The sequence below is a fragment of the Centroberyx affinis genome, unplaced genomic scaffold (assembly GCF_046629955.1).
Source record: "Centroberyx affinis isolate AG114_WGS23_722 - 3 ecotype Tasmania unplaced genomic scaffold, CSIRO-AGI_Caff_v1 ptg000141l_1, whole genome shotgun sequence".
Lineage (NCBI taxonomy): Eukaryota > Metazoa > Chordata > Actinopteri > Beryciformes > Berycidae > Centroberyx > Centroberyx affinis.
In genome coordinates, this window is record NW_027278839.1 from 123,132 (window position 1) to 141,878 (window position 18,747).

Genomic DNA, 18,747 nt, shown 5'->3' on the forward strand with positions numbered 1-18,747 from the left:
TACTTTTCCTCCCGTGAAAACATTGTGTTTAACCGTCTTTAAACAGCATGAATCTGTCAGAAACACAGAAAACAGCTCAATCCTGCAATGACTCAAACTTTTGGATTAGGGAAGTGTTTTCATTACTAAAATTGTATTCCCTTACCGTTCTTTATGTACAAATCCACTTTAGTATAGTTGCTTTGAGCAGCAGCATTTTCCACTTCACATGTGTAAGTCCCCTCATCCTCTTTCTCCAGATCGCTGATGGACACCCTGAGATATTTCTCTTTATCAGCCAGCAAAAATCGAGGCTTGGACCCACAAATACTCTGATTTTCACTTCTCATATGATCAACCGCATGTTCATTTTCTTCAGAACCCATCCTGTTTTCTTTGTAAAGGCATTTTCTCTTGTTTCCATCTTTTTCCGAATATTCACAGTTGATGATGACTTTACCTCCGGAGTATGCTCGCACTTCAAAGGAGCTCACACATCCTATAAATCAAGGAATGCAAATACATAGAAGATCTGTGCCTCACTTTTAAAAAAAATATTTTTTAACATGTCTTAATCAGCAGTAAACACATGGTCAGTGGTGATGATACAGATGAAAACATTTTCAAACATCTGTAGAGAATTATTATGAATAATATACCTGTGATGATGGAGACGATGGCGATCACAGTGATTCTCATCTTATGGCTTTGACATGCTCAGCTTTTTTCTCTGACAGGCTAAGTGTGCTCTTCAGTTTTGTTTGAGGAAACGGCATACAATCTTATTTTTTTTTTAAGTAGTATGGTCTTAATGCTTTAATCTAACTATATGCCAACGTTGAACCATTCTTATCTCACTTCTGCTGCTTCCTTCCCCCTCAAACCACTTTGCTGTGACAGCTTCTTACTCAACCTACTACCTACTTCAAACTTTGGACTGCATGTTTGGTTAAGAGGAATAGAAGAGCCCCCTCTTCAGACCAGGCCAATGAAACACTCACAGAAGAGAGAGATACTGTGCATACTGAGAAATTATGACTTGGATAGTTATAGGCTACTTGTTTTGGTATAAATGCTGCCAAACGGCCAGCTTGAGAATCATGTGTTGAACAAAAAATACATTTAAGGGGTTTTTGGTAATTCTCAGAAATCATTTTGTGATGTTACAATTGACTGAATATTGGCTGCCAAAATGATTCAGTATTCACAGCTGAAAAAAACAGAAATCACCAAGGAGTACTGTAAAAGAAACAAAACAAAATAAACAAAAAAACATAAGAAGAAAAAAAAAAAGGCTGAATAAAGCAGTGTGCTCATTACTCCATATAGTATCATACCAGTCCTTTCATTGGAGTCTCTGATTTTAGAATAGAGAAAATCCTCAAAAGATCTAAATGAATGATAGACAGTTCAGTAGGTGGGGATTTTGCTTATGCTGATAGTCGTAGAGGAGTCTCTGGGTTCACTGGGGTAGTCAGATTTCTTCTCAAAGTTGACAATAATATAGTTAAGAAAGGAAGAGGGGTTTGTGGGACACTTGGCTGATGATGAAATTGAAGGCTGAGTCTGTTGGAGGTGATGATGCATTTCCTCATAGACCCAAAGTTAAGTTGCTGAGTGGAAAGCAGCTGGGTGGGAAAATGAAAAAGAACAGAATGAGGAAGAGGAGAGCAAAAGGCACAACCACACACATACACACACACACACACACACACACACACACACACACATATACAGCATGTATTTATAAATATGTGTACTTCTCTGTTCACTAGAAGACAGCATGTCACAAATACATGAAGCGAAACAAAAAGCACAGCTCACATTGGCTCTCTATTTATGCAGTCACAACCTTTCACACATTCGCGGTGCAATGCGACATGAGCATGTATGAGAAATAACAACTCTAGATTGTGGTTCCACAAAAAGATGTCAATGTGGGTGTGTGGTCTATGCATTACATACACATCCTCTCTCTCTCTCTGTCTCTCTCACTCTCTCTCTCTCTCACACACACACACACACACAAACCCCACAGTCATGACGAACACATACATCTGCAGGGTATGATGACCAACAGACTTGGCATTATTAGTGTCAGGTCAGAGAAATACTAGGATGAAATTGAAAATGTCAAGGTGTCCCTTTCAAGGATGGTAAGAGAGAAAATGAACAAGGGAAACAAAATGGGGATGGAAGAAAGTATGAAAATGGAATCATCTGCACATGGTGGGATGGCGAAGGTGATAGCTATTATAGGTTTTGAATGGAGCATGGTGAGGGACAGAGTCTTAGAAAAGTGAAGAGACTGAGGACTTGATGTGTATTAAACATGACAGATAGATAAAGGTGGTGAGGTTGAAGAAAACTAGCGTAGCATGAAACCATACCACAGTCAGGAGGAAGATAACGCTGTTGTTCAGTTGAAAACCCTGTAACTCTGTAATTCCAATTTTACTTGAAACATCGTTTTAAGAGCAGTGGCTGCCTCACTACGGTTAAAAAAATTAATTACTGCAATCTTTCAGCACTTTACAGCTCAGAGGTGTAAGAGTCTGAGTCACATTGCAGTATATTCAATTTGCTGTTTTAACTGTGACAGGGTGGGGGGTTTTCTCAGGTTTTTGTCTGAGGTTTTATCTTGTGTAACCCGACTATTCCCATCAGTATTTTCGTCAGTCAGGCAAAATCTAGATGTTTCACATATAACCCACTCATCACATGCTGTACACATTTGTCCCTTTGTTTTCTGGGTAACACTTTACATTATGCTTCGCTAGTTAATGTTTAATTATGTAGTCGGGGAAGACAGTCCTGTGACAGACCTGCTCATCTTCAACCATCCTCCATCATGTGCAGATGTTCAATCTTCCTCATCAGGAAGTAGTATGTAATGGTCAAGTAAGTAAGGATGAATTAATATTCAAAACATAAAGACAACTCTTGAGCATGATACATGGCTGTTAGAGAGTTAATGAATACATAAACTGTGACATAATGATAAATTAAACTGTCAGTTAACGATGTTGTTCTTGATTCACTAACAAGTGCTTAATCACTTATCAGCATATTATTTAATACTGACTAAGAGGTAGTGAGTAGCTAACTAATATATCAATTAGTTATTAATCAATGATTAATTACATAATTCAACATTAACCAGCGAACTGTAATGTTACTGTTTTCTGTCTTTGTGACTTGACAGACATTTTACCACATAGATTGTGGAGTTGTTCTATCTTAAAATATATATACCTTCACCCACAAATCTCCCCCTGATGTTTCCTGGGTCAGAGAGGCGGCCTGCCGTACTGTAAATCTGATGACGGCCATTTATAGAACGTAAAAGACTGAAAGGAGTCTTCAGCTCTGCCAGAGATACTTTAAATTCTGTATTTATATCTGGCATACTGGAGCATCACAAGTTTGGTACTGTATCAGTACTGTAAAAATTTGAAAAAGCATTTGACTAACTGAGTTTAAAGAATAACAGGGGTTTGTGGACAGGCCTGTTTGGACTAATGTCAGCAGGATAGAGGTGGAAACCCCAAACTGAGCCTAACCCAGGGATCTGGATCTCTCGTGGATCTCACTCCAGGGAGAAAGACAGAGAGAATCTGGGCAGGAAATGTTAATCACAAGAAACTACCTACATTAATCTCTACTGAACATAATGAATCACCCTATCCACTATAAACCCTCTGGTCATCAGGCATAGACTACATAGACATTACACAACATTGCTACATATGCATTCTGCTACTCATATACCTGATGTTCACCGGATGCTCTACCTGCTTTCGTCCTCTTCTGAATTCTGATTAATAGCCCACACATCCACCTCACCGCTTTCTCTCTCCACTTCTGAGGATCCCTGAAATCCATTGCTGTGTTCTAATATCAGGCTGGATGAATTGCTGCTCACTTATTTCAATTCATCAAACAGTGGGAGCTGAAAACCAGTGAAAATATGCTGATATGTTTCTCATATCCCATTTTAAGAGGTGCCAAAAACAATGCTGTTGTGTTACTTCATTTGGTTTACAATATTTATTTATTCATTTTTGCAATAGTTAAATCTAAACTTCAGTTACATTGTAGGTATTTAGCTGAGAGGGTTATCCAGATCAATTTACAAAGTGTGCAAGTGCTTGAAATTCTTAAATCACCAACATTACAAGTCACCATTATTAAAGCGTGTATAGGTGTAAATGTGAAACAAAGCAAAAAACATTACAGGTGAAAGCTACAGTGTGAAACAAAGCAAAATATATATAGTAGTTAGAATTACAGGACTGTGAAAGTTAACTGCAATGGAGGTAAATATATAGGGTTTAACATGAGGAGATCCACTGGAAGTCCAGAGTAAAATCAATAAATATGTTTTAAAATACAACCTGATAGCAAAAATAAAACGAATCTGTACAAATTGTTACAAAGTTCAAGCAATTTATAATCAGACAGTGGGGAAGTTGGTTACAGTACAGTACAGTATTAATTGTTAAAATACAAACTCAAGACTTGAGCTTTGGGCACAGTTCTGCATGACTTTCAATTTCTACTGGCTTTGTTGCAATTGATGACAATTTGATTACAGTAGATGTCTTCCATCAGGTTTTGGTAGTCAGACTCCTGTTGGTCTTCTGCATCATCATACTGGTGCAAGGTGCACTGCTGTTTGGAGGAGCCCAGCTTTGTGCACGCCACAACTTCTTGATTTCCACAGATCTCAACAAAAGAATCAACAAAAACAACCAGAGATGAGAGGGCACAGTGACAAAGAAGAGAAGGTGCTGACGTATTTCGAGGCGCCAGTTATCTGTAACATCTGTCAAACTACTAACTAATAACTCAACCATTGCATTTACAATAACCTAGAACTTAGATCTTTGTAGAACTTTTCTTTATCAGCCACACCCATCACTTCTCCTACCTCATCAGTCTTTCTTGTGTTTCTGTTCATATTGACTCCAGCACCTGGAACAACACAGATTTACAACACAGCACAACAGATAGCATCATAGTGTGTATGGGTGTGTGTGTGTGTGTTTGCATGTGCGTTCATGCGTGCTTATATGTGTGTATACATTTTGTGTGTAAGACATACCTGGCACTTTGTAACATTTCCATCTGTAAACCATGACTAGGGCAAACGCCAGTAGTGTCAGCACTACAGCCACGCTTACAGGCACAACGATATCCGCAGAGCTAACATGTGCAGCATCTGGAAACATATACACAACAGAATAAAATGATACAGTCCAGAAAACAGCCCGTATTAGTAATCACAATCTCTAACACGCAACAGCAAAGGCAGCACCAATGCTTAGAAATATCACACCGTTTTTCACATTAATGTGGTCTTCCACATTAGAGGTCACAGTGGGGGAAATGCTGTCTGCTGAGGAGAGACTGTTGGGGAAGAGGATTCATTGGCTACTCACTGAAACTGATGATTCTTCATCCATACAGTAGAATATCTATGGTTTAGCATATACAAATTTACAAAGTACATTGAGAGCAGTCTCATTCCTAGAAACTCCCTTGTAGCAATTTAAGTATAGCAAGATGATAGAGGTTTTGACATAACAAAGCTCTGAACTGGCATTCATTGATTTGATGACAAATGTGGCTGCAAATTTCCCATTTTCTTTATTGTTTGTTTATTCCACCACAAGGACCACATGTATTTTTTATTTAGAGTTAAGATTTAAGATTTTTGGGGGGGGCATTTTTTGCCTTTATTTGATAGTTCATAGTGGAGAGAGACAGGAAAAATTGGGAGAGAGAGTTGGGAATGACATGCAGCAAAGGTCCCAGGCTGGACTTGAACCCAGGACAGATTAAGGACCAAGGTTACCAAGCCACCCCATTTGGGGTACAGGAAGCTGTATTTTCACTTCCACATGCTTGACTGTAGCTCTCGTCAGAATCTTACCCACTGACAGCTGAATCTTGGTGTAGTCACCAACACTAGTACCACACCAGTACGTCCCAGAATCCTCTGCTCTCAACTCAGTGATGGTGACCAAGAAAAAGCTGGACCTGACATCGTCTTGCAGTGTGAACCTGGAGTCAGTGTGTGTCTTCTTGCCTGCCCTGGCTTGGCTCGTCACTATGTTGTCACAGCTATAGCGGCGGTCCCCCTTACAGAGGAACTTAACGTTGTTCCTGTGTTGTGGTGGATAGGGGCACTGCATAGTGACTGGATGTCCCTCATTGCCGGTCACGTTGTTTGACTTCACACAGCACCACACTATCAATGTCAAACAGAAGGAGGTTTGAGCAAAATTACTTGAGGAAATTACTTCAGAATGCCAAAAATGTCCACTGTACATTTGAAGAAGACATTGAAGTCGTTCCGCCGCTCATCCGAGAGGCTTCATCAGTTCTACTGATGGTGGGGAATGATTCACACCATGATGTGTCAGCATTGCATCTCCTCCAGGTTGTGAATGGGAGTAAGCTGGCATGTTTGTGAATTGCCGAGGTAAAGATTTTATGACAGCGTTGTATGCAGCAGACAAATTATATCGCAGCCCCCCTCCCTCTGTTTAGTGAGGGTTGCTCCAGTTTGATGTAAATGGCCTCCTTAACACCTCTTTCAAACCACCTGTCTTCTCTATCTAAAATGTGTAGATTATGATCCTTGAACCTGTGTTTCTTGTCCCGTAGGTGAGTGTAAACCTCTAAGTCTTGACCCGCGGGGTTCGCTCTTCCATGCTGCGCCATTCATTTGTTGAGGGGCTGTTTAGTCTCCCCGATGTACAAGTCTGTACACTCATCACTGCGCTTCCCAGCACAGACAATGTTGCTCCGTCGGTGCTTTGGTATGCAGTCCTTCGGATGAAGCAGGCACTGTCTAAGTGTGTTACCAGGTTTGAAAAACACCGGGATATTGCGTTTGGCAAAAATCCTCTGGAGCTTCTTGTAAACTCCAGCTATATATGGGATGACAACTTGGCACCGTCTTGCACTGTGATCCCTTTTCCTTGTTGGCTAGCTTGGATCTTGTTGTGCTTGCCTGTGGTTACCCTGACTGGGTAACCACAGGCTTTCAAAGCCTGTCTGATATGATTTTTTTGTGTAAGGTCCGATTGGATGAATGGTGTGAAACAAAAAGGAGATACTGTTTTTGTTTTTTTCTGAATTGGTTTTCTGTACACCTCGATGTCAAGTTTACCACCTGCTTTTAGGGGGACAGCACAGCCATGTCCTGATTTTGCAGAGTTGGAGCCATCCCAGGGTCAACAAGGGCGGTGGAGTTTGTTAAGGTGGCATAGATTTGCATACAGAGTTGTTCCGCCTCTGCTTCGGTGATGTCATTCTTCTGGATGGCCAACTCTGTGGTGGTGATCATACTGGGGAGTTCCCCACCATTCAGTAGAACTGATGAAGCCTCTTCAATTTTAAGTCCAGTGGATTTATTTATTTATTTATTTTATATCATACTACCTGCAGACATTACTTCAGAATGTTCTAGAAATATCACAGTGGCCTACATTGAAGATACTCTGGGTGTGCTTGATACATACAGTATGTCTTATGGTAAGCCATCCCTTCAATCAAAGAATATTTGTCCCCCACCAAAGGGGGGACTATGGATCGGTCTCCGTCCGTTCGTTCGTTCGTTAGTTAGGTAGTTAGTCACACTGTAATGTTGACTTAGGGCTAGGGGGCGGCATTGACAATGAATGGGGACTCAGTGGTAAAGCAGGTCATACAGTTAAAGTTATCATACAATGTGGGGGACAATAAATGGGGACTCAGTGGTAAAGCAATACAGTTAAAGTTATCATAATAGTCTACACACACTGCACACTTGGAGACATCAGACTGGGTTGATGTGTGTGAAGTGAGAGTCAATGGATAATTTTGGGCAAACCTCTAACCACAAGACACTGTAGTTATTGTACAGTTGTTGGACTGTTGTACTGTTATTGCACTCATCACTGCACTACCACTGTGCTGTCAGTGTTGACTACTTATATCATATTACCACTTACCTACTGTGCAAAACCATATATCACTTATCATTTAGCATTTATATTATTCATAACACTCACGCTCCTGGTGTTGTATGTTATATTGTATATTGTATTATAAATTGTATTGTAGTGTACATTGTGTAATGTACGGATTGTATTTATTGCATATTGTAGTTATTTTGTACTGTATTGAGTAAAAACAGGACAATTACAGTTACTACATTTCAAGATATAACTTGTAAGCCTAATTCTGAGGAGAGTAGGCAACAGAAATATATGGTCAATCTGTCCTTTCATTGTCCCATACAAAAATGCTTATACAATTTCACATATTTCAAGTACACTCAGCAATCACTGACTGACCCAAGGGTGGAACTACATCACTGGTGGGGGACAACATGTTTACTATTTGCTTGTCTTAGGAATGATATGATGCATGATAATAAGTATACAATCAAACATTTTGTCAACCTTAGACAAATTTTCAGCAGGCTTCAACTAGTAAACCTTTCTCAACTAGTATTCTGCAGAAAACTATGCTTTCATCAAGCTCATTACCATGCTCTGAAACAGGTAATGGCTCCTTAAGTAGTAAAGCAACCCTGTAATATGACTCTTGGTAGAACTGTGACCTCTCACCTTTGACGTCCAGCTTAGTAAGAGAGAAGACATCCAAGCTGTTGATGTCACGGACGCCACATAGATACAACCCAGAATCCTCCTGGGTCAAACTGGCAATGGTCACTGTGAAGTTGCTTGACGCCTTGTCATCATGGAGATTGAATCGCCCATTTTGGTTGTGGTCCGAAGTGATTACTGCCTGCTGCAGACATGTGGAGGGCTGGCTTCCTCTGCAGAAGTACTTGAGATTGTGCTGGTACTTAGAATGGTAAGGACAACTGATGGACGTGGAGGCTTCCACATAACCCTGGACTGTGTTGACGTTATCACAGCACCTGTCTGTCAATGAAACAAATAACACCAGAGACTGTCACAAGCACAGACACCAGGTACAGAATAAGCATGAGAAGGAAAAACATGACAAGATAGCCAAAACCCCATTTTACATAAAATTGAAGCAAGATTGAGAACTTTTTGTCCAACTGAATTGTGTATAAATGATTTTAATTTAACTACATATAGAGGAATGATTCATTGTAATAAATAATTTATTATTCTATTCCATAATTATTACGTTTTTTGTTTGATTTTGTTCGATTTTACTATTTTTCATAACATCGGCACATTAGGAAAAATAACCCTGCAATGTCACTCCATAGAGATGCCTCAAAATGCATAGCACATACTCTAACTCAGTCATTCTTATGTGTTTTTTTGTCACCTTGATACAGATACTGTAGAAAGATGTCAAGGAGATAGAGGGAGAGAAAGTAATCAGATAAATCATTGTATGCAGTCCATTTTGGTAATGGTGTTTCGTTTTTCTGTTAACTTTCGTTTTCTGATATCAAGAGAAGAAACAGAATGGGGAATTGAAAGAATTCGGGGTGCAGTCTTTCTCCAAAAGTAACTTCTTCCTCTAATTTCCTATATGGGATTAATAATGACTTGAGTTACCAAATAGTTTTGCAATTCTTTGAAGGAACCGCTTTTAGAAATTTACAGTATCTTATCAACTGATCACTTCCATTGTCTACATAACTACTACATAATTTCATGGTTCTTTCTTGCAAACACCAAAAGAAATACTTACCAACTCTACCACTGAACTCTTGAAAATTGTGGACCCGGAAAAAAAGCCTGACTAAACAATATATATAGTTTTTCATGCTTGAACGTGAACCACCCGGTTACTAGAAGTTTTGATGCAAGTTTTGAGATGTTAAAGTGTTAATATATTTTTTTGATATATCATTGACGGTTGGATGGATTGATTGTTAATTCACTATTTAATAATTTGAGTCAGTCTTTCAACTTAACAAAGCTTAACAAAGCAGATATGGGACATATAACAATGGCATGAATAATCAAAACAAAATTTTCAACATAAAGCTGCACTGCTTTATGAGTTTCAAAAGTTTGGGTAACTGACTCTATTGTAAGTCATACATATTCTTATCTACTGAATTTGAAAAATGCAACTGATACCAATACAAATGCAACCACAAACAAAACAGTGTTAAATTGTTTTTTATTTTACCTGGGACTACCTTCAGTTTTACTTCAGTGTAGAGATCTTTGCCAGTCCTTGTCACCCCACACCAGTATTTCCCAGCGTCTGTAAGACTAAGGCCAGAGATGTTCACTGTGAAGATTTTCTTCTCTTTGTTGTCATAGATGGAGTATCTGTCCCTCTTAGCTCCTCCAGTCTCAACAAGAACATCATCATAGCCACAGCTTTCTTTGCACAGGTACTTCTGGTAAGACTCATATCCATTTTCATAGGGGCAGAAAACTTCAACCTCTCTCCCCTGGTATCCAGCCACATGGATCAAGTCTGCTGCATCAGTGGAATATCTCAGAACAACTGCAAGGAGAAGACAAGAAGAAATCAAGACTTCTGGAAACATGTCTTCATCAAACATTACTTTTAGTCTTTTTAATTTTGATTTACAAGGCTTCTTCTTAACAATTTGACACTGCACATTTGATACTCAGGAGGAAAGATTTGCAATTTTGTTCTAGCTGTTAAAGCTGTGTAATGAAATCACTCATAATAAAGAGTTACAAAGATAAGGTAATCTACCATAGACCACTTTTAATTACATACATGTAAAATAATGTTGTTCATTTACAGCATCTAAAGAACTTACTGCAGATGATGAACAGTTGGTTTTGTCGGCTCCACATCTTCATGAGCTGCAAGGTCATAGAAACTAGATTCGGTTGGAAACATTTCACACAATTCACAGTTCCTCAAACTGAAGTTAATTCTGCTGTGGGTGTCTGGTCTACTGGGCATGCGCTCTGTGTGTGTGTGTGTGTGTCTGTGTGTGTTTGTGTGTGTGTACGTATGCTAAAATGTGAAACCATGAACGGGTTTTTTTTTTTCTTTTGCAGCTGTTGGAAAATAGAAGCAAGGTTTCTATACTAATTATTCACACACATACACAAACGTTGACACTATTGCGCCCACAATGATGCTGTGAATCAACACACCATGCAAATGTTGAAACCTCTCAGATCAAGACTCAGACTCAGATCAACAACTGATACAGATGTATTATCAACCTAAACATATGACCCTGTTGCATTTGGTCGGATGGAAAGTTGGTTGTCCTATATATTTTTCAGGTGCTAATTTTCTCGGATTTATTACTTTTCTGAATTTTCTTAAATTGATGTGACTAAAACTTAAATTAAATTGACTTGATGTGATGTGAGTTGATGTGAGTTCCTGTTAATTACCTTATCACATGTTCTATATATTTAAATTAAAAAATGTTGGCTTAGCTTAGTATTAAAGCAGCAGGAGCATTATTGATCATCTTTTTTAATAAAGGGGAAGAATTCTCCTGGCTATACTCCTATATTGGTAAAAAAAAAAGGATGCAGGTTTTTGCAAATGGTTTAGCAAGACATAATGTGCAATTGTTTAAAAACAATGTTGTGCTGGCTTATAATAATGCTGTATGTACCAAGTAATAGAAGTCCACCTTCTGGTGTAAAAACTGGTAAAAAACAAAACAAAAAACTGTTTTAGCAATTTCCTTCCATTGATGTTTTTGACATAGGCCTATGCTAACTGTAACTGTGACAAGGAGGGAGGTTTTTCTGAGGTTTCATGACTGCGGCTTTATCATATGTAACCCATTCCCAGCAGTCTTTTCCTTCAATTTTGCAAAATACAAATATAACCCACTCATTTGTTACAAACCCACATGCTGTACGCATTTGTTTTTCTTTCTTTGTTGTCTGTCATTATGGCGTAACAGACAGGGTTTATACTACCACTACATATATTGTGAAGTTTTCTATCTTAAAGTTAATATACCTTCACCCACAAATCTCCACCTGATGTTGCTGCCTGGGTCAGAGAGGCGGTCTGCCTTACTGTAAATCTGACCACAGCCATTTGCAGAAAGTAACAGTAAAAGACTGAAAGGAGTCTTCAACTCTGCCAGAGATTCTTCTATTCGGAATACAGTAGCTTCACATGTTTGGTACTGTATCAGAACTGTAAAAATTTGCTTTTGAATAACTGATTTTGACGAATAACAGGGGTTTGTAGACAGGCCTGTTTGGACTGAGGTCAGTCCCAGGTTAGAGGTGGAAACCCCAAACTGAGCCTAAAGGATCTGGAGCTCTCGTGGATCTCACTCCAGGGAGAAAGACAGAGAGAATCTGGGCAGGAAATGTTAATCACAAGAAACTACCTACATTAATCTCTACTGAACATAATGAATCACCCTATCCACTATAAACTCTCTGGTCATCAGGCATAGACTACATAGACATTACACAACATTGCTACATATGCATTCTGCTACTCATATACCTGATGTTCACCGGATGCTCTACCTGCTTTCGTCCTCTTCTGAATTCTGATTAATAGCCCACACATCCACCTCACCGCTTTCTCTCTCCACTTCTGAGGATCCCTGAAATCCATTGCTATGTTCTAATATCAGGCTGGATGAATTGCTGCTCACTTATTTCAATTTATCAAACAGTGGGAACAGAAAACCAGCGAAAAAATGTTGATATGTTGCTCATAGCCCCCTTTTAAGAAGTTGCAAAAACAATGCTGTTGTGTCGCTTCAATGCCTACTATGCTTTGGTTTACAATGTTTATTTATTCATTTTTGCAATAGTTAAATATAAACTTCAGGTATTTAGCTGAGAGGGTTACCCAGATCAACTTACAAAGTGTGCAAGTGCTTAAAATTCTTAAATCACCAACATTACAAGTGACCAATATTAAAGAGTGTAAAGGTGTAAATGTGAAACAAAGCAAAAAACATTACAGGTGAAAGCTACAGTGTGAAACAAACCAAAGAAAAATGTAGCAGTTAGCATTACAATACTGTGAATGTTTAACATGAGGAGATCCACTGGAAGTCCAGAGCAAAATCAATATGTTATAAATACAATACCTGATAAAAATAAAAAGTCATCTGTACAAATTATTACAAAGTTCAAGCATTTTATAAGTGGAAGTTGGAACTCAAGACAACTCAAGACAAACTCAAGACAATTCAAACTTGAGCTTTGGGCACAGTTCTGCATACCTTTCAATTTCTACTGGCTTTGTTGCAATTGATGACAATTTGATTACAGTAGATCTCTTCCACCGCAGCGAGGTTTTGGTAGTCAGACTCCTGTTGGTCTTCTGCATCATCATACTGGTGCAAGGTGCACTGCTGTTTGGAGGAGCCCAGCTTTGTGTGCGCCACAACTTCATGATTTTCATAGATCTCAACAGAAGAATCAACAAAAACAACCAAAGATGAGAGGGCACAGTGAAGAGAAGATGTTGGTATATATTAGAGGTCCCATTTATACATCTGTCAAACTACTGACTAGTAACTCAACCATTGTATTTCGAATAACCTAGAACTTAGAAACTATGGGTTTTTTTTTTTTATATATCAGCCTCACCCATCACTTCTCCTACCTCATCAGTCTTTCTTGTGTTTCTGTTCTCGTTGACTCCAGCACCTGGAACAACACAGGTTTACAACACAGCACAACAGATAGCTTCATAGTGTGTATGGGTGTGTGTGTGTTTGCATGTGCATTCATGCGTGTTTGTGTGTGTGTGTACATTTTGTGTGTAAAACATACCTGGCACTTTGTAACATTTCCATCTGTAAACCATGAATAGGGCAAACGCCAGTAGTGTCAGCACTACAGCCACACTTACAGGCACAATGAAAACCACAGAGCTAATATGTGCAGGATCTGGAAATAGATACACAACAGAATAAGAAAAATAAAACCACAAACCATACAATCCAAAACCTACATAAGTCTCACATAACAATTATCATGATCTCTATCACACAACAGCAAATGCAACACCAACAGCTAGAAACATCACACCATTGGGGTTAGCATTTTCCTTTCACATTAATGGTTAATATGCATTCACGACAAAGCTGGTTCACCGCACATACACATATTCACACACACAGACACACACACACATATGTACTTTTGATAGGTGTCCCAGAGATGTGTGTTGTCCGTGTTGTCCGTGAAGAGACGGGCTCCACAGAGACAGTAGGAGTCCCAGTGGGGGAAATGCTGGTCAGCTGAGGAGAGACTGTTGGGGAACAGGATTAGTTTCTTCGGCTCCTCACTGAATCTAGTCATTCTTTATTCATATAATAAATGAACAAACAAACAGCAACAACGAAAACACCCCCAGGCCCATATTTATATAGTAGGGATCATATCTGGATATCACTTACAGGAAGCTGTATTTTCACTTCCACATGCTTGACTATAGCTCTCGTCAGAATCTTACCCACTGACAGCTGAATCTTGGTGTAGTCACCAACACTCCACACCCTGTCTGAACCACACCAGAACGTCCCAGAATCCTCTGCTCTCAACTCAGTGATGGTAACCAAGAAAAAGCTGGACCTGACATCGTCTTGCAGTGTGAACCTGGAGTCAGTGTGTGTCTTCTTGTCTGCCCTGGCTTGGCTTGTCACTATGTTGTCACAGCTATAGCGGCGGTCCCCCTTACAGAGGGACTTAACGTTGTTCCTGTGTTGTGGTGGATAGGGGCACTGCATAGTGACTGGATGTCCCTCATTGCCGGTCACGTTGTTTGACTTCACACAACACCACACTATCAATGTCAAACAGAAGGAGAAGATTTGAGCAAAATGACTGCAGAATGTTACAGAAATATCACAGTGGCCTACATTGAAGATACTCTGGGTGTTCATTTCACATCTTATGGTAAGCCATCCCTTCAATCAAATAATATTCTTAGCTATATGATGCAAGATAATAAGTATACAATCAAAAGCTTTGTCAACCTTAGACAGATTTTCTATTTTAGTCAACTTTTCTCTGTTGTACCTTTCTAGTATTCTGTAGAAAACTATGCTTTCCTCAAGCTCATTACCTGTGAAATGACTTCTTAAGTAGTAAAGCAACCTTGTAATATGACTCTTGGTAGAACTGTGACCTCTCACCTTTAACGTCCAGCTTAGTAAGAGAGAAGACATCCAAGCTGTTGATGTCACGGACGCCACACAGGTACAACCCCGAATCCTCCTGGGTCAAACTGGCAATGGTCACTGTGAAGGTGCTTGACGCCTTGTCATCATGGAGATTGAATCGTCCATTTTGGTTGTGGTCCGAAGTGATTACTGCCTGCTGCAGACATGTGGAGGGCTGGCTTCCTCTGCAGAAGTACTTGAGGTTGTGCTGGTACTTAGAATGGTAAGGACAACTGATGGACGTGGAGGCTTCCACATAACCCTGGACTGTGTTGACGTTATCACAGCACCTGTCTGCCAACGAAAAACAAATAACATCAGAGACTGTCACAAGCACAGACACCAGGTACAGAATAAGCATGAGAAGGAAAAACTTTAGGACAGTGTTTCCCAACCCAGTCCTCAATGACCCCTTTTCCTGCAAGTACTGGTTCCAGCTCTACTCTGGTGTGCAAGAGTAAAGATGGAATAAAAACTTGCAGGACAGGGGGTCATTGAGGACTGGGTTGGGAACCACTGCTTTAGGTTACTTGCCCGGTTCTCTGAGTAGCATGAGAGAGTTCAGTTCAGTTCAGTTCAGTTCAGTTTTATTTATAGTGCAACATCACCCCAAGGGGTCTCTGCACACTTTACAACAAAATAAATGCATTTAGGAATGTATACACACATGCACACACATGCATAACTACACATACATTTGCACTGATATGCCCACATAGAGATATACCCACATAGATACACATGGCATGGCAGGGATAACATCGAACAATGGATACGCATACACATGACAAAATTTAAATTAAAATCCACATGGATAGACGTACTTATAACAAGGATAACCGAGGGGAAATAGTAGAGGTAGTAATAATAATAATAATATTAGTAACAATAATAAAACATTGATGAATTGTTACTGAGCAGGTGATAGTATGTTTATCCAGCCAGTGAAACTAGGGAGAGCCATAGTATAGAGTGAAAAGATGTGTTTTAAGCCTAGATTTAAACATTTCAACAGAGTCTGCTTCTCTTATAGATGTCTTACTATGGGATATGCTCCCCTGCATATTCTCAGAAGCATTTATTCCACTATGCTAGCCCTGAGTGGCTGGCAGTCGTGGCGTCTGCATCAGGACCCTCTTCCTTTATAAAGGTGATGCTGCGTCACCCGTCATTCAAAACAAGCACACCTCTTCTTGCTTTACCTAGCAAGAAGGGCGGTCCGGTGAGACATCTCACTCATGCTACTCAGAGAACCGGGGTTACGCAAGTAACATAAAGTTCTCTTTCATAGCATTTGTTTTGATGTCTCACTATGGGATATGGAGACGCCCATATTGCCAAGCTTATCTCGAAGACTGACCACCAACACCCAGGCAATTACAATATTATATATATACACAAACAGCGGCTGGCAGCCTCAGCCACGACAAGGCTTTCCTTTTATGCACCGCACCTGAACACTCACAACACAAGGTAGGCACCATAGGTAGCACATCCTGGAATGCCCAAAGTGTATGGCAACTCCTCAAGGTGGGTTGATGCTCCAACCACCAGTTAAATCAACAATAAACTGTTTGCTTCACATGCATCTCACACAGCCAGTATTCACCAAACAATGCAGCTTCCAAGTACAAGCCAGAAGCAAGCAACTTTATCCTCTCATTAGCTCACAGGTGACAGTGATTAGCTAGTACCTGTCAATTATCTAGTGGGCAGGTCCTACCTGTCACAATTAGGAAAAACTTTTTTTGTTTTTGTACAATGTCACTCCATAGAAATGCCTCAAAATGCATAGCACACACTCTAACTTAGTCATTCTTATGTGCTTCCTTTTTTGCCACCTTGATATAGATACTGTAGAAAGATATCAAGTGCAGAGAGAGGGAGAGAAAGTAATCAGATAAATCATTGCATGCAGTCCATTTTGGTAATGGTGTTTCATTTTTCTGTTAACTTTTGTTTTCTGATAAAGAGAACAATCAGAAGGGGGAAATGAAAGAATTCTAGTCTTTCTCCAAAAATAACTTGTTCCTCTAATAGTTTGTCAATTTCTTTGCAGGAACCTCTTTTAGATATTTACAGTACAAAACCTCTTTTAGATATTTACAATATCTTACCAACTCCACCAAACTGACCACTTCCATTTTCTATGTAACTACTACACAATTTCATGGTTGTTTCTTGCAAACCAAAATAAATTCTTAACAGCTCTACCACTGAACTATTGAAAATTGTGGACCTGGAAAAAAAAAAAGCCTGAATAAAAAAAATTACGTAGTTTTTCATGCTTGAAAATCAACCACCCCGTTACTAGAAGTCAAGTTTTGAGATGTTAAAGTGTTAATATATTTTTGATATATCATTGATGTTTGTATGGATTGATTGTTAATTCACTATTTAGTAATTTGAGTCAGTCTTTTAACTTTCAACAAAGCTTAACAAAGCAGATATGGGACATATAACAATGGCATGAATAATCAAAACAACACTTTCAACATAAAGCAGTGCAGAATGTGATTCGAAAGTTTGAGTAACCTCTCTATTCTAAGTCATATGTTTTCTTATCTACTGAATTTGAAAAATGCAAATGATACCGATACAACTGCGACCACGAACAAAACAGTGTTAATTTTTTTTTTTTTACCTGGGACAACCTTCAGTTTTACTTCAGTGTAGAGATCTTTGAAAGTCCTTGTCACCCCACACCAGTATTTCCCAGCGTCTGTAAGTCTAAGGCCAGAGATGGTCACTGTGAAGATTTTCTTCTCTTTGTTGTCATAGATGGAGTATCTGTCCCTCTTAGCTCCTCCAGTCTCAACAAGAACATCATCGGAGCCACAGCTTTCTTTGCACAGGTACTTCTGGTAAGACTCATATCCATTTTCATAGGGGCAGAAAACTTTCGCTTCTCTCCCCTGGTATCCAGCCACATGGATCAAGTCTGCTGCATCAGTGGAATATCTCAGAACAACTGCAAGGAGAAGACAAGAAGAAATCAAAAGACTTCTGGAAACATGTCTTCATCAAACATTACTTTTAGTCTTTTTAATTTTAATTTACAAGGCTTCTTCTTATGAGTTTGACACTGCACATTTGATACTCAAATACTCTGAGGGGGCAAGATTTGCAAATCTTTATTTTTCTATGATGTAATTTTTTTAATAATATCATGTAGACATTCATGCTAGCTGTGTTAAAGCTGTGTAATGAAATCACTCATAATACAGAGTTACAAAGATAAGGTAATCTACCATAGACCACTTTTAATTACATAAAATAATGTTATTAATTTACAGCATCTAAAGAACTTACTGCAGATGATGAACAGTGGGTTTTGTCGGCTCCACATCTTCATGAGCTGCAAGGTCATAGCAACTAGATTTGGTTGGAAACATTTCACACAATTCACAGTTCCTCAACTGAACTGGGCATGCACTGTGTGTGTGTGTGTGTGTGTGTGTGTGTGTGTGTGTGTGTGTGTGGGTGGGTGCATGTGTGTGCTAAATGTGAAACCATGATCTTGGGTTTATTTTCAATCATTCACACATATACAAATGTTGACACTATTGCACACACAGTGATGCTGTGATTCAACACACCATGGAAATGTTGAAACCTCTCAGATCAAGACTCAGATC

At 39.3% G+C, this 18,747-nt stretch overlaps 2 protein-coding genes across 2 annotated transcripts; both read right to left on the bottom strand.

Moving 5' to 3' along the window:
• Positions 1-4,098: 4,098 nt before the first annotated feature.
• LOC139654255 (polymeric immunoglobulin receptor-like) lies at positions 4,099-10,800 on the bottom strand. The gene is made up of 6 exons (XM_071531345.1): positions 10,742-10,800; positions 10,129-10,455; positions 8,607-8,927; positions 5,087-5,203; positions 4,913-4,956; positions 4,099-4,707 (listed from the first exon to the last, which is right to left on the bottom strand). The coding sequence occupies exons 1-6, from the start codon at positions 10,797-10,799 to the stop codon at positions 4,531-4,533; spliced, it is 1,044 nt and encodes a 347-aa protein (XP_071387446.1). The 5' UTR covers position 10,800; the 3' UTR covers positions 4,099-4,530.
• Positions 10,801-12,863: 2,063 nt separating this feature from the next.
• On the bottom strand, positions 12,864-18,479 carry LOC139654038 (polymeric immunoglobulin receptor-like). The gene is made up of 8 exons (XM_071531061.1): positions 18,422-18,479; positions 17,754-18,080; positions 15,083-15,403; positions 14,401-14,730; positions 14,086-14,196; positions 13,716-13,832; positions 13,546-13,589; positions 12,864-13,345 (listed from the first exon to the last, which is right to left on the bottom strand). Exons 1-8 carry the CDS (start codon positions 18,477-18,479, stop codon positions 13,163-13,165), a joined length of 1,491 nt encoding a protein of 496 aa, XP_071387162.1. The 3' UTR covers positions 12,864-13,162.
• Positions 18,480-18,747: the final 268 nt, after the last annotated feature.